Genomic DNA, 15,890 nt, shown 5'->3' on the forward strand with positions numbered 1-15,890 from the left:
GTGCATAGCATATTTGCAATATGTTTCTTTCAGACATTCTTTGTGGGCTGACTGAACATGGAAATTCAACACATTGTATTACATAGGCTATAGAACATGTCTACTATAACGATTTAACGTGTGGTAATGATTAGTTATGAACAGAAAATAAATTATTACAAACAATATTTTTTACAAACAATATTGATTGTTCTTGTTGAGAGAAAAAAATACGTTTATTCTTGTTTATAATGAAATCACAGATGGGCCAAACAAAGTCAAAAATAATATGCATAATTTGACTGAACAATAAACAGAAGGTGATACAAATACTGTTAAGGTGAGGAGAGTGAGGAGACACTGTCACCATAGTTACTGTAGTAGGAAACAGGAAAGCTTTATATCTAGCTTTCAACACAGTATTTATCAACTCGGTCACCTTATAACATTCAGGACATATGCATTCAACTACCTCGTACCTCTGCACATTGACTCGGTACAGGTACTCTTTGTGTATAGCCTCATTATTTTATTGTGTTGCTATTTCCCTTTGTCTTACATTCTAGCTCTGCATTGTTGGTTAAAGGCTTGTAAGTAATCATTTCATTTTAAAGTCTACACCTGTTATATACGGCGCATGTGACAAATAACATTTTATTTTGTTATAGAGGTGAATGGTCATAAACAAAGTTGCTCAACCAAATGTTGAGTTTGGAGCTAGATAGAAAGATGACACCGTCACTAGAGGTCCCATCATTGTGGGTTCATGACATTGATTACAATCTTTCCCGTGTTTCTATTGGCTTCCATGTGTCTGTGGGCATCAGCTACCTGGTCCAGACTGAACATGCTGTCGATTACAGGCCTCAGGCGGCAGGGGGAGCTAGTCGGGTCTGAGAAGTGAGGTAGGGCCCTTTCTGAGAAGGCTCTCACCAGATCTGCTTTATACTGACAGGAGAAAACACAGGACCACACACTTCACATTTAGAAAGTAGTAACAAAGACAGTGTTCTAGGCTGGGGTAAGGCTCAAGTGTTTAATTGCATGGCATTTGAGTAAGAGGTTCATATCCAACACATATTGAAAGTTTTACTTTGGGCATTATTGCACACAGAACATTTGTGTTGTCGGCGCTGCCTTTCACTGACATATTTTTTACTTTTTAATTTACATTATAATATTAGTTTCTACTGTGGAAATAATTTCCTCTCGTAGGACAAGCAACGGATCAATCAATCAATCAATCATCCATACATCACCTGCAGACTGCGTGACCTGAGGAGACTACAGAGGAGCTGTCCTCGTTTGGACAGCAGCTTGCCCAGTATGTCTCCTGTCACAGTCTTTCCACCCATGCAGCCATACAGCACCCATCGTCCATCTGTGGCCAGACAGGCCACGTTCCTCTCCCAGTTGGACCCACCAATGCAGTCCAGGATGACGTTTGCTCCTCTGCCTGCACAAAGCTTGTCTGTTTAGTCTAGTTTGATCCCATGGTTTCTCTGGATACATCTTTCTCTGTACGTCTAAGATTTGTATCCACACACAATGATTTGTATGCATATGATACAATTATCAAATTAACTCACTCAATGTTGTAAGCAGTTCACAACACTCTAGATTAATTATGTGAAATGGCATTTATGTTCTCAATGATTATGTTGATTGTGTTCTCAATGATTATGTTAATTATGTTGATTATGTTAATTATGTTGATTGTGTTGATTGTGTTCTCAATGATTATGTTGATTATGTTGATTATGTTAATTATGTTGATTGTGTTGATTGTGTTGATTGTGTTCTCAATGATTATGTTGATTATGTTGATTGTGTTCTCAATGATTATGTTAATTATGTTGATTGTGTTCTCAATTATTATGTTAATTATGTTGATTACGTTAATTATGTTGATTGTGTTGATAGTGTTCTCAATGATTATGTTGATTATGTTGATTGTGTTCTCAATGATTATGTTAATTATGTTAATTATGTTGATTGTGTTGATTGTGTTGATTGTGTTCTCAATGATTGTGTTGATTGTGTTCTCAATGATTATGTTGATTATGTTGATTGTGTTCTCAATGATTATGTTAATTATGTTGATTGTGTTGATTGTGTTCTCAATGATTATGTTGATTGTGTTGATTGTGTCCTCAATGATTATGTTGATTGTGTTGATTGTGTTCTCAATGATTATGTTGATTATGTTGATTGTGTTCTCAATGATTATGTTGATTATGTTGATTGTGTTCTCAATGATTGTGTTGATTGTGTTGATTGTGTTCTCAATGATTATGTTGATTATGTTGATTATGTTGATTGTGTTCTCAATGATTATGTTCTCACCTGATTATTAACTCACCTGCTGTAAATTCACTAACTTTCTCTGCAAAGTCCTCATGTTTGTAGTTGAAACCAGCAGCGGCTCCCAGTGTCTCTGCCATCTGTAGTTTCTCAGAGCTTCCTGCAGTAACTATGGGAATAGCCCCAGCCAATCGGACCAGCTGGACAGCGGCAGTCCCCACCCCACTGGCCCCAGCATGCACCAACACTATCTCTCCTTCCTTCACCTGAGCTACGAAAGAAGAGATTGAACATACATGTACAAGTCTGGGTTTCCTGATTGGTGCTTTGATTAAATGCCTGAATGCAAATATGAAATAGCCTTTCTTGACTATGCAGGTCTCCTTTGGAAAAGAGGTCTTCTGACCTCAACAGGACTTTCTGGTTAAATAAAGGTTAAAGTAAAATAAAAATTGCCAGAGGTGTGGACTTGAGTCATATGACTTGGACTCGAGTCACAAATATGATGACTTGCAACTCGACTTTGACTTTAACACCAATGACTCGTGACTTGACTTGGACTTGAGCCTTATGACTCGACCTGACTTGATACCCTCCCCAAGCCCAAATATAAAAAATGATGCTATTTAAAAAAGTGTGCAGCGCATCAACTCTTCATTTGTCAGATTACAGTTTGAATCAGACAGCAGCCAATCAAATTGTGCCAGCTGAGAAAAAGTTGTGCGTGGCAGAGCAGAGGAACGTCGGCGGGTGAATTCAGATGGAGCCCTTGGAAAGATGAAACACAAAATTATTATTTTCGGATATAAAGACGACGATGTATCAACAAAAAACGGATTTCAACTTGCAAAAACAGGCAGGAAGAAAATTACAGACGGAGGCGCAACAGTTTCCAACTTTGTTCGACATTTGAAGCTGCACAAAGAACGGTAAGTTGTGGCTAATATAGCCGACAGCTATATATTTGATTACTTTATTGTGTATCATGTAGGCTAACGTAACGTTAAATCAATGAGCCTCCACACAGTCAGTCAGTGCGGGAACGTGATCATTGCACCCAAGATTGAGCTACAACTGGCTAGGCAGTTGGTAGCCTAAATCCTGCCTGATGTTACTGCTGTTCCTAAAACCATTGACATACGTTAGCCTACTGTTACCACACAGAGAGAGTGTGTGTGTGTGTGTTAAGGTTGTGTGATTGTGTACAAGCCTACATCGCCTGATTGCGCCCCATAGCGGGGCGGGGGGGGGGGGGGCTACCATGGCTACCCATGTATTTCCATGAAAATATAACATTTATTTGGAAAGTAATAAATATATAGATATTTTTTAAAGCATTCATGATTTGTGTAAATGTAGTATAGCAACTATTACTCTTGTTAAAAATATGAAATGGTATTACATTTGGTCAAGAGCATATTATGACTTGTTTAGGACTCGAAACTCAAAGTTTAGGACTTGAGGCTTGACTTGATAGTTGACGGTCCAGAATTGAGATTTGACTCGGACTTGCCTGTCTTGACTTGGGACTTGACTTGAGACTTGATTGCTAAGACTTGAGACTTACTTGTGACTTGTAAAACAATAACTTTGTCCCACCTCTGAAAATTGCTATAGAGGCCTACCTACGAAGTGCAGGAGCTGAAATGCAGTAAGCCAGGCCTCAGGTATGGCAGCAGCCTGGTATACAGTGAGATGAGTGGGGATAGACATGAGAAGCTCCTCTGGAACAGCCACATACTCGGCATACCCTCCTCCAGAGAGTAGGGTCATGACCCGGTCCCCTAGCCCCCAGCTCTGCCTAACCCCTGGGCCAACGCTGGCCACCGTACCAGCTGCCTCCAGACCCAGGACCTCACTCTCACCAGGTGGAGCGGGGTACAGTCCTTTCCTCTGTCAAAAACAGAAACAACAACTTTAGTATCTTAGCATAACAAGAGTTAACATAATATTTGCAATCCACTTCAGTGTTCAGTTTGCAATTAAGCCTTCTGAACATTCTCCTCTGTGACTATCCAATAGCTTGCTATAAGTGACGCTATAGGCTTAGAGTGATCCTGTGACTGTCCAATAGGAGGTGAAAGAAGTGACAAAGACTTTGTTGTTGATCATAGAGCCATACATGAATATTCATATGGTCTATAGGGGTATACCTGCAATGTGTCAGCCCTGTTCAGAGCGGTTGCATGGACTCTGATGAGGACTTCTCCATGTTCAGGTTGAGGTCTGGGGACATTCCTCAACAGCATACTCTCTGGTCCTCCTGGTGTGTCAATACACACTGCCGTCATCATCTGATAACCATTCATAAATAATGAATAAATAATTGTATTTGGCAGACGCCTTCAGGACATTCAAAGCCACATTACATTGAGAGTACATAAAATTAAGTTCAGGTTGAAATTAATTTGATTCCACAGAGGAATAAAACTCAACCATTCAATAGCGATCCAATTATGGTGCGGCAAGTAGCCTAGTGGTTAGAGCGTTGGACTAGTAACCAAAATGTCGAAAGATTGAATCCCTGAGCTGACAAGGTAAAAATCTGCCATTCTGCCCCTGAACAAAGCAGTTAACCGTTCCTAGGCCGTCATTGAAAATAAGAATTTGTTCTTAACTGACTTGTCTAGTTAAATAAAGGTTTTTTATAAAAATAATAATAATACATGACGACAAAGCTTTACTCTACGTGTGTTGTATGACAAGCCAATTTCAGCATACTTCTGCATCTGACTATATCTGTTCCTTTGGGGAAATATTGCATAAAAACGTAATAAAGACTTTATTAATAAGGTACTTGCATCGTTTTCTGATGGTCTCTGATGTTGTGACATGTCTTCAAGAACCTTGAATGAAAAATCAGTTCCGAATTTATTTTACAAACAAAACATCTGTAGCCCGTTGATACAATAAATGCGCTGAAGACAGGCCTACTTGCGCAAAGTTTACGCAGTGTTGATTGAGGTAGTGCAACAATGTAGCCATTGACAACGTAGTGAAATCGCCAATGTAGCTTTTATGACAGATATTTTGTTGCGAGTATTGGCTACATTGTTTACACGTCCTATCACCTCGCTAATGTGGGCAGAAAGTTGTCAGAACTACCGAACTTCTCTCGAGCTCATTCTGCCACACAACAGGAGAGGGCAATGAATTTACTGGATTACAAAAATATGTTATGTAAGCTAAGAAAATTGCACAACAAGAGGTGCTGCAAATAAAGCATTATAATAATCTTGAAAGCTTGTTTTTAGGCTACTTACCAAAAGAGCTCAACAATTCCCAGAGAATGTGCTTGTAGTGGGTTTATGAGTTGCCTGATTGTAATTCCTCCTACACGCTGCCCCCCACTTCATATTTGTAGTGAGGGAACAAGAGCAAGCCAAAGAATTACCTTTCAAAACTGTTTGAAATCAAACATGAACCAAATATTATAGGCTACACTCTGAAATACGCCAATTTAATGAAATTGTGACAGCCAGCAGACAAATCACATTACACAACACTGTGATAATCCTCAAACCATAATTAGAGAAGAACAGTAACACACTCATTCAATTCCCTGCCACCCTGGGAGAAATACAATAACCCTACAACAATGCTTGCTTAGATGTCATAGCAGCCAACACTCCCCTGTGGAGCCTATCCAGAGTAGCCTACTGATCTGCTCACATCCACACCTCAAAAAGGTAACAGAGCAACATCGTGGGAAAACTGTAGACACACGCTTGTGATACAGGTCGTCGTTCATTGACCAGGTAAGACAATTTGATGAAACCTTGATTTGCAAGTGAAACTTCATGGATATATTGAATAAGAATATATTTAGTTGTGGTAATGTTTGGGTTTGTATTGTTAATGTGATGAAAACAGGAACAAATAGAGAAGTCAAAAACAAATCTTCCTTTTATTCCCAAGCACCATGATAAGGCATGATCTGGATATGACCGAGGTGGTCAACCGCAAGAGACCAAAGTCTGTTCTGGATGTGAGGTTTCTGAATCACCAGGAGGACATTATTCTTCAACACAAACTGACCCTGTTAGACATGAGGCACAGGTACACCCTCAGAGTTCTGTGTCAGGATAGAATCTCACTGATGATGGAACACAGGAAACTACTACTTCTCAAAGTCTGTGAACCTTGTGCCACTATCAACAAAACCATGAAAGAGATATCCGAAACTAAAAAGGCAAGGATGGATCGTGCCGTCTCTGCCTCTGACAACAGACGGTTGAAATCCAGTAAATCCCTTTCCATCGACAGAGGGAAACTAGTCTCATGTTGGCAGACATCAAACAGTAATGTCATTGTAGAGAAACCTAGAATGGTTGGGGTTGAGGCTAGAGGAACATCAATGCTGAGCTTGAGGAGATCTCAGTCAGCACAGCCCAAAACTGTACACACTGCCAATCACAGAGAGACAGAGACAGGACACTCTGCCAAGCACAGAGTGACAGAAACAGCACACTCTGCCAGGCACAGAGCGACACAAGCAAGGGCAGGGCACTCTGCCAAGCACAGAGAGACAGAGACAGGACACTCTGCCAAGCACAGAGCGACACAAGCAAGGGCAGGACACTCTGCCAAGAACAGAGAGACACAAGCAAGGGAAGGGCACTCTGCCAAACACAGAGACACAGAGGCAGGACACTCTGCCAAGCACAGAGAGACAGAGACAGGACACTCTGCCAAGCACAGAGAGACAGAGACAGGACACTCTGCCAAGCACAGAGAAACAGAGGCAGGACACTCTGTCAAGCACAGAGTGACAGAGACAGGACACTCTGCCAAACACAGAGAAACAGAGGTAGGACACTCTGCCAAACACAGAGACACAGAGGCAGGACACTCTGCCAAGCACAGAGAAACAGAGGTAGGACACTCTGCCAAGCACAGAGAAACAGAGGTAGGGGCAGGGGTGTTTTCTATCATGCAGCTGAGGCAAATATCCACTATCGACTGTATCTCAGAAAAGGAGCTAGCCAGCCAACAGCAACATGCTAGAGGAGAGAAGGAGAGACTCAAACAATGTCAGCAGGATATGCTAAGCCAGAAAATAATCAACTTTCTGAAAAAACTTGACAACACTTGTAATGAGCAGATAGAAACATGACAGAGGTATTGCTTTCACTGGTTATACCACTTTGAGAAACCTGATCTTCATATCGTGTTTCATGTAGACTATTTTGTTTCCTAGTAACCTTTGTGAAGTAATTATCCACTTTTGAAAGACTGTAAATGCAGACCATCAGGTTTCCTCTGTGAGGTAAATCTCTGGTAGCTTAGTGGAATAGTGCCACTGCTTTTAGTTAACTGATGCAGTCAAATAAATCAAGACAAGACCAATTTAGCTTCGCAAAACATACTGTATTGTTGTTATTATATTGCAAACGGGGTTGTCAAACTTCAGTAAAATTGGCATTTTACTTTTTTATTAACAAAAATATATACATGTGCAAACAATGTTGAATAAGCGAAAGGGAATAACAAGTACAGGAACTCAAAAAGATATACACTGAGTGGACAAAACATTAAGAACACCTGCTCTTTCCACGACACAGACTGACCAGGTGAATAAAAGTGAAAGCCATGATCCCTTATTGATGTCACTTGTTAAACCCACTTCAATCAGTGTAGATGAAGGGGAGGAAGACAGGTTAAAGAATTAATTTTAAGCCTTGAGACAACTGAGACATGGATTGTGTATGTGTGCCATTCAGATGTTGAATGTACAAGACAAAAGATTTAAGTGTCTTTGAACGGGGTATGGTAGTAGGTGCCAGGCGCACCAGTCTACCACCCAAAGTAGATCCAGCCAAATTGACACAACTGTGGAAAGCACTGGAGTCAACATGGGCCAACATCCCTGTGGAATGCTTTCGACTCCATGCCCTGACAAATTGAGGCTGTTCTGAGGGCAAAAGGGGGCGTGCAACTCAATATTACTTCCTAATGTTCCGTATACTCATAACAGACAACTAATAGATCGTGACGGCCAATGAAATGAGTATAAAATGACATGTCAAATAAATGAAATACATTGACATAAACAACTGTTCAGTCTTGAGCGTATTTACAGCATACTGTGATCAGACTAAGCGATACTGCCAGTCTTCTTCATGGTCACCAAAGCTGTGTGTAATGGAGTCTCTAGGAGTAGGGCTTGGTTCTTCTTCCATTGTGGAGAACTCACCAGCGCAGTGTCTAAACACAGACAAAAACACACATTAAGGAAGAAACTGACTTGTGCATGGTTACAAATAACATCCTCAATATAAAACACACACACACGAGGTCGACCAACTATGATTTTTCAACGCTGATACCGATTATTGGAGGACCAAAGAAAATTCGATAGCGATTTAAAAAAATGTGTTTGTCATTATTACAATTACAACAATACTGAATGAACACTTATTTTAACTTAATATAATACATCAATAAAATCAATTTAGCCTCAAGTAGATAATGAAACATGTTCAATTTGGTTTAAATAATGCAAAAACAAAGTGTTGGAGAAGAAAGTAAAAGTGCAATATGTGCTATGTAAGAAAGCTAACGTTTAAGTTCCTTGCTCAGAACATGAGAACATATGAAAGCTGGTGGTTCCTTTTAACATGAGTCTTCAATATTCACAGGTAAGAAGTTTTAGGTTGTAGTTATTATAGGACTATTTCCCTCTATACCATTTGTATTTCATATACCTTGGACTATTGGATGTTCTTATAGGCACTTTAGTATTGCCAGTGTAACAGTATAGCTTCCGTCCCTCTCCTCGCCTCTACCTGGGCTCGAACCAGGAACACATCGACAACAGCCACACTCGAAGCAGCGTTACCCATCCAAGTCTCAGAGCGAGTGACGTTTGAAACGCTATTAGCGCGCACCCCACTAACTAGCTAGCCATTTCACATCGGTTACACTAGCGGCTGATAGGCTTGAAGTCATAAACAGCGCTGTGCTTGCAAAGAGCTGCTGGCACAACGCACAAAAGTGCTGTTTGAATGAATGCTTACGAGCCTGCTGCTGCCTACCATCGCTCAGTCAGACTGCTCTATCAAATCATAGACTTAATTATAACATAATAACACACAGAAATACGAGCCTATCATTTCGGAAAAAACAAAACGTTTATTATTTCAGTGAAATACGGAACCGTTCTATATTTTATCTAATGGGTGGCATCCCTAAGTCTAAATATTCTTGTTACATTGTACAACCTTCAATGTTATGTCATAATTATGTAAAATTCTGGCAAATTAGTTCGCAATGAGCCAGGCTGCCCAAACTGTTGCATATACCCTGACAATGCAATGAACGCAAGAGAAGTGACACAATTTCACCTGGTTAATATCGCCTGCCAACCTGGATTTCTTTTAGCTAAATATGCAGGTTTAAAAATATATACTTCTGTGTATTGATTTTAAGAAAGGCATTGGTATTTATGGTTAGATACAGTCGTGGAACGATTGTGCTTTTTTCGCAAATGCGCTTTTGTTAAATCATTCCCCAGTGTGGCATCGATTATATGCAACGCAGGACACGCTAGATAAAATAGTAATATCATCAATCATGTGTAGTTAACTAGTGATTATGATTGATTGATTGTTTTTTATAAGATAAGTTTAATGCTAGCTAGCAACTTACCTTGGCTTCTACAGCATTCGCGTAACAGGCAGGCTCCTCGTGGAGTGCAATGTAATCAGGTGGTTAGAGCGTTGGACTAGTTAACCGTAAGGATGCAAGATTGAATCCCAAAGCTGACAAGGTAAAAATCTGTCGTTCTGCCCCTGAACAAGGCAGTTAACCCCCCTGTTCCTAGGCCGTCATTGAAAATAAGAATGTGTTCTTAACGGACTTGCCTAGTTAAAGATTAAATAAAGCTGTAAAAAATTAAATCTGCTTACAAAAATATAGATTGTTATGAAAACTCGAAAATCGGCCCTAATTAAATCGGTCGACCTCTAGTATAAATACTCAGCAAAGAAGAAGTCCCTGCTCCAAAACGGCCATAAAAAAAGCCAGACTACGGTTTGCAACTGCACATGGGGACAAAGAGCGTACTTTTTGGGGTGCATTGCATTGCTGCAAGGAGGTACTGGTGCACTTCACAAAATAGATGGCATCATGAGAGCGGAAAATTATGTGAATATATTGAAGCAACATCTCAAGACATCCGTCAGGAAGTTAAAGCTTGGTCGCAAATGGGTCTTCCAAATGGAGAATGACCCCAAGCATACTTCCAAAGTTGTGGCAAAATGGCTTAAGGACAACAAAGTCAATGTATTGGAGTGGCCATCACAAAGCTCTGACCTCAATCCTGTAGAAAATGTGTGGGCAGAACTGAAAAAGTGTGTGCGAGCAAGGAGGCCTACAAAACTGACTCAGTTACACCAGCTCTGTCAAGAGGATTAGGCCAAAAGTCACCCAACTTATTGTGGGAAGCTTGTAGAAGGCTACCCGAAACGTTTGACCCAAGTTAAACAATTTAAAGGCAATGCTACCAAATACTAATTGAGTGTATGTAAACTTCCGACCCACTGGGAATGTGATGAAAGAAATAAAAGCTGAAATAAATCTCTACTATTATTCAAACATTTCACATTCTTAAAATAAAGTGGTGATCCTAACTGACCCAAGACAGGGAATTTTTACTAGGATTAAATGTCAGGAATTGTGAAAAACAGAGTTTACATGTGTTTGGCTAAGGTGTATGTAAACTTCGGACTTCTGACTGTATATCTCACCCTCTCTCTCTCACACATGAAAGTATTCACACCCCTTGACTTTTCCCACATTTTGGTGTTACAGCCTGCGTTTAAAATGGATTAAATGGAGAAGTTTTGTTACTAGCCTACACCCAATACCTCATAATATCAAAGTGAAATTATGTTTTTCAAAATGTTTACAAAATATTTAAAAATAAAAAGCTGAAATGTCAATAAGTATTCAACCCCTTTGTTATGGCAAACTTAAATTAGTTCAGGAGGAAAAAAAATTGCTTAAAAAGTCACATAATATGTTCCCTGGACTGCCTCATCTTTGTACCCCCACACATAGAAATAATTGTAAGGTCCCTCAGTTGAGCAGTGAATGTCAAAACACAGATTTAACCACAAAGACCAGGGAGGTTTTCCAATGCCTCGCAAAGAAGGGCACCGATTGGTAGATGAGTTAAAAATAAAGCATGGTGAAGCATGGTGAAGGTATTAATTACACTTTAGATGGTATATAAATACACATAGTCACTACAAAAATACAGGCGTCCCTCCTAACTCAGTTGCCGGAGAGGAAGGAAACCGCTCAGGGATTTCACCATGAGGTCAACGATGACTTTAAAACAGTTACAGAGTTTAATGGCTGTGATAGGAGAAAACTGTGGATGGATCAACATTGTAGTTACTCCACAATACTAACCTAATTGAAAGAAAGGAAAAGAAGGATCCTGTACAGAATACAAATATGCATCCTGTTCGCAACAAGGCACTAAACTAATACTGCAAAAAAATTGGCAAAGCAATGAACCCTTTGTCCTGAATATAAAGTGTTATGTTTGGGGAAAATCCAATAGAACACAGATTATAACTCTATATTTTCAAGCATAGTGGTGGCTGGATCATGCTATGGGTATGCTTGTAATCGTTAAGGACAGGCGAGTTTTTCAGGATAAAAAATAAACATAATGGAGCTAAGTGCAGGCTAAATCCTAGAGGAAAACCTGGTTCAGTCTGCTTTCCACCAGACACTGGGAAATGAATTCCCCTTTCAGCAGGACAATAACAAAACACAAGGCCAAATCTACACGGGAGTTGCTTGTCATGAAGATAGTGAATGTTCCCGAGTGGCTGAGTTACAGTTCTGACTTAAATCTACTTGAACATCTATGGCAAGACCTGAAAAGGTTGTCTAACAATGATCAACAACCAACATGACAGAGCTTGAAGAATAATGGAGAACATTGTCATAATGGCGTGTGTATATGGGAGAGATTTTTAAAAACTCATTTCATTTTGAATTCAGGCTAGAACAGAACAAAATGTAGAATAAGTCAAGGGGTATGAATACTTTCTGAAGACGCTGTAAATATATTTTGTACATCCTTTAAAACAGCCATAGATTAGAAAACATAAGTATTGCTCGGTACGCTCCGGTACGCTCAAAGGTTAATATTATCGACACTCCGGTCACTTCAAGGTTAAAGATGCACTATGCAGAAATCGCTCCGCCATTTCCTGGTTGCAAAAATTCTATATACATATTGCAGCTTTAATATTATCAACGCTCCGGTACACTCATTTACACTGAAAGGGTTATATTATGTATCCAGTTGGTGTTTATGAGTTGTACCTTCAGACTCTATGTTGACCCGGGTGGGCAGGCGCTGTGTGTGGTCAGCATACTGCAGGGTACACAGTGCAGCCTCGGCCTTCTCTCCTGGTATAGTGAACATCAGCACCAGTATAGTACAGAGAGCATTACTTTCCGCCACCTGAACAGAGCTATGGATCTCCTGGAAGCAGACAGAGAACAGGGCAGAAGAACAGTCTATACATTTAGTCTATAGTAGGAGCCTTCAGAGCAAACATAACGTAGTCATCTAACATACTGTGTACAGCTATCACAACAAAGGTTCCTGGTACTATGTTCTTACACCTCTCTTTACTTTGAGCAGACAATAACAGTGTATTTTTTGATCTGCATAAGATGCATAATGTATGAAAATTGATTCATATTCCATTTCAGATATCAATGTGGATGACTGGTAACACTAATACGCTGGTACCTTGGTGAGGTGTAGCTGCTGCTTGCGGCCAGCGTAGGCATTGAGATACTGGCTGAGGGTGTCCAGGAAATCCCTGATGTCTGTCTGCATGTTGCCCTGCGTAACAAGCCTCTCCAAGGGGATGAACGGGGGGATGTTATGTCGGCAGATCCTCAGGTTAGACCCCAGATCTATCTCCAGGTTATATGTCTCAAGGTAGACGCCTTCGTACGCAGTGGCCAACGAGACACACACCCCTTTACCTTTACGAGTCTGGAGGACATCATACCCACCTGAGAAAGACAACGAAGGGGAAAGAGGCGTGGATGGATGGTTGGTGATATTGTCTAAAGAGTTGCTATACCACACACAGAGAGACAGAGACCATTGATCATATTTGGGTTATAAGTACCTACCTATAAGATGATGAGCATGAAGCAGGTCCTTTAGTTGTGTGTGTCTGGCCATCATCAGCAGAAGTTGTGAGTTATCTGAGCCATCTTCCAGGTTATCAACATCCTCATTCCTCTCATATGGAACACCTGTTTGGTCCAGTAGAGTTCTCATCTTCTGGAGAGACTAGAAAGGAATACATCATGTTGAAGCTCTGAGCAGCAGCATATGACCACACATTGACTTCTCAGATTCACCTGCAACCTGTGTTAACTGTTTGATACTATTTAAAACCAAGGTTATGTACATTTGTAAACATTCTATAACAACACCTCCACCTATTAGTAAGCATCCATTCATTTAGATAGATAATAAATTATAGCTACTGCCAGGTAATGTGACATAAGTGATCTCAGAAATGATCTAGCTAGTTTACCGTGTTTGCCTTTATTTCAGCTTTTAACTGGTCTCTTTTACTGAGGAGTGCCTGTAGGTTTGCATTCAGCTCTTCCTGGCGACCTCTCTGCCGAAGTTCCTGCTGCTTTAATTCCAAGTTGTTCGCCTCCATTTCCAACATTTTTAAGTGCCCCAAAACACCTCGGGATATATATATTTTTAAGTTGGATAATACATTATAACCAACCAGCATTGTAAATTACACACATTTAAGACCAATCTACTCAAACATTACATTTGTACAAACTCTTGGTAACGCAAAAACGGTTATAACGTTATTTGATGTTACCTTTTCTCGCTTCTTCCATTGTGTCCTCCGTGTGAGCTAGCTAACTTTAGCTAGCTAGTGTAGTTTTGAAAGTTGTCAGCAAAGATTGAACAATGTTTGATACGCGTATTGGAATGCCAAAATAAAACGAATGACGCTTGCATGGAGTTATTAAGTAAATTAGAGATATCTAGTAACTCTTAATAACATATGCACATTAGGTCACTTCAATTTGGCGGCTAGATTTCCAACCCGGAAGAAAATCAAAACAAACTGTCGGTCTGTCTTCTTTTTTTCTTTTTCTTTCTTTTTTTCCTTCTTCTTTTTTGGCCGGGGTATGCTGTCATTGTAAATAATAATTTGTTATTAACTGACTTGCCTAGTTAAAAAAGGTTACATTTAAATAATAATAATAAATCTTCTTCTTCTTCTTCTTCTTCTTCTTCTTCGGGATTGGGTTGGGGGATCCATCCAACTTTTAAGCTGTACACCGCCACCTACTGTACTGGAGTGTGAGTCCAGTCACAGCCTGTATACAGTACACTAAATGATCTTCATTCGTCCTGTTCCTATTAAAGAGTGAAATAGAGACCAACCCGACCAGCCTCTCTAACCCGTTCACACAATCTCTCCATATCTATATCATACAGGGCTCCCAAGTGGCGCAGGGGTCTAAGGCACTGCATCTCAGTGCTAGAGGCATCACTACAGACCTGGGTTCAATTCCAGGCTGTATCACAAATGTTTGTGATTGGGAGTCCCATAAGGTTGGCACACAATTGACCCAGTGCTGTCTGATGTAGTGTTTAACCCAATATAAGACTTTGTTCTGATCTGACTTGCCTAGTTAAATAAAAAGTACAGTTAACAAAATATCAACACATGCTGTTTCCTCAACTAAACACAAAGACCTGTTTCATGTCTTCACAATATCTGGCCTACTCTACTCCACACCTTCTCCTTTACTGACCAGTGCAAGCGATATGATTGTATGTATCTTTGGTTGACAGTCATCCTCCATGTGGGTAAGAGGAATCATGGAACAGGACAGGAACACAGAAAGGTGGATTTCTGAGGAGGAACAGAAGTGGAAAAAGAGGAAGAGGAGGTTGAAGAGAATGATGAAAGGAGAGGTTGGATTTGAATATGAGGAAGATGACCATAAAAATGGAGACGGGGTGTTGAAGAAGAATGTTGTCAAACAGTGAGTTGTCCTCCAGACAGAGTTCTGGAGGGATGTGAATGAGGGCGAGTTAAATGTCATGGAAGGTGTGGTGAAGAGCTTGGAACCCGAGCTTGGCGTCTTTGGACATGATAAAGAAGAATCTGGACCAGTAGGAACGATATTTTTCCTGGAGAAGGTGGACTCTTGCCTTATGACAGATCCATTTGTGGTTTCAGGCTGGGTGGGAAAGGACTTGGGTGCAGTAGAATCAGTGAAGGTAACCTGTAACGTTAGTGGACTTGTGATATGTTTTTGTGTTTCTTATGATCAGCGGGAGCAGGCACTCGTTTAGTTAGAGTCTCTAACAGACAAAGTCATGTTAGGATATAGCAGTTATCCTGTTAGAGCCTTTTGTGCTGTATCCACTGCTCTGTTTCAGGTGCAACATTTATGGTCATGTCATAGCAGTATGTAGGAAGGAGATTCCAACATGTGGGAAGTGTGCACGAGGGCATGTGAAAGAAGACTGCATAGTTTTGGTGGATAAAGTTGTGTGTGTC

The 15,890-nt window shown here is 40.3% G+C and overlaps 3 protein-coding genes across 5 annotated transcripts; 1 reads left to right on the forward strand and 2 right to left on the reverse strand.

Annotated features, from left to right (window-relative positions):
• Positions 1-198: 198 nt before the first annotated feature.
• tp53i3 (tumor protein p53 inducible protein 3) lies at positions 199-5,697 on the reverse strand. The gene is made up of 7 exons (XM_020501581.2): positions 5,547-5,697; positions 5,085-5,129; positions 4,437-4,577; positions 3,909-4,176; positions 2,342-2,554; positions 1,239-1,435; positions 199-927 (listed from the first exon to the last, which is right to left on the reverse strand). Exons 2-7 carry the CDS (start codon positions 5,115-5,117, stop codon positions 733-735), a joined length of 1,047 nt encoding a protein of 348 aa, XP_020357170.1. The 5' UTR covers positions 5,118-5,129; positions 5,547-5,697; the 3' UTR covers positions 199-732.
• Positions 5,698-5,931: 234 nt separating this feature from the next.
• On the forward strand, positions 5,932-7,643 carry LOC116353339 (transcription initiation factor TFIID subunit 1-like). The gene is made up of 2 exons (XM_031787782.1): positions 5,932-6,041; positions 6,202-7,643. Exon 2 carries the CDS (start codon positions 6,206-6,208, stop codon positions 7,397-7,399), a length of 1,194 nt encoding a protein of 397 aa, XP_031643642.1. The 5' UTR covers positions 5,932-6,041; positions 6,202-6,205; the 3' UTR covers positions 7,400-7,643.
• cenpo (centromere protein O) lies at positions 7,633-14,614 on the reverse strand. 3 transcript variants are annotated; one of them, XM_020501579.2, is made up of 6 exons: positions 14,187-14,614; positions 13,878-14,038; positions 13,465-13,627; positions 13,070-13,341; positions 12,634-12,796; positions 7,633-8,490 (listed from the first exon to the last, which is right to left on the reverse strand). In XM_020501579.2, exons 1-6 carry the CDS (start codon positions 14,203-14,205, stop codon positions 8,381-8,383), a joined length of 888 nt encoding a protein of 295 aa, XP_020357168.1. In that variant the 5' UTR covers positions 14,206-14,614; the 3' UTR covers positions 7,633-8,380. The 3 variants fall into 3 exon arrangements, with proteins under 3 accessions (XP_020357168.1, XP_020357169.1, XP_020357167.1); XM_020501580.2 differs by having other exon boundaries at positions 13,878-14,003; positions 14,187-14,521; XM_020501578.2 differs by having other exon boundaries at positions 13,878-14,524.
• Positions 14,615-15,890: the final 1,276 nt, after the last annotated feature.

This window comes from Oncorhynchus kisutch, linkage group LG14 (assembly GCF_002021735.2).
Source record: "Oncorhynchus kisutch isolate 150728-3 linkage group LG14, Okis_V2, whole genome shotgun sequence".
Lineage (NCBI taxonomy): Eukaryota > Metazoa > Chordata > Actinopteri > Salmoniformes > Salmonidae > Oncorhynchus > Oncorhynchus kisutch.

What these genes read in the sequence shown, in the direction of transcription:
- LOC116353339 (XM_031787782.1), top strand. Translation starts at nt 6,206, where the DNA reads ATGATAAGGCATGATCTGGATATGACCGAGGTGGTCAACCGCAAGAGA.
- cenpo (XM_020501578.2), bottom strand. Translation starts at nt 14,090, where the DNA reads ATGCTGGTTGGTTATAATGTATTATCCAACTTAAAAATATATATATCC. An exon ending in TCATGCTCATCATCTTATAG is followed by an intron (nt 13,342 to 13,464) that starts GTAGGTACTTAT and finishes TGTCTTTCTCAG; the next exon opens with GTGGGTATGATGTCCTCCAG. An exon ending in GGTCAACATAGAGTCTGAAG is followed by an intron (nt 8,491 to 12,633) that starts GTACAACTCATA and finishes GTCTGTGTTTAG; the next exon opens with ACACTGCGCTGGTGAGTTCT.
- tp53i3 (XM_020501581.2), bottom strand. Translation starts at nt 5,117, where the DNA reads ATGTCACAACATCAGAGACCATCAGAAAACGAT. An exon ending in AGAGACCATCAGAAAACGAT is followed by an intron (nt 4,578 to 5,084) that starts GCAAGTACCTTA and finishes AATGGTTATCAG; the next exon opens with ATGATGACGGCAGTGTGTAT. An exon ending in TCAGGTCACGCAGTCTGCAG is followed by an intron (nt 928 to 1,238) that starts GTGATGTATGGA and finishes TTCTCCTGTCAG; the next exon opens with TATAAAGCAGATCTGGTGAG.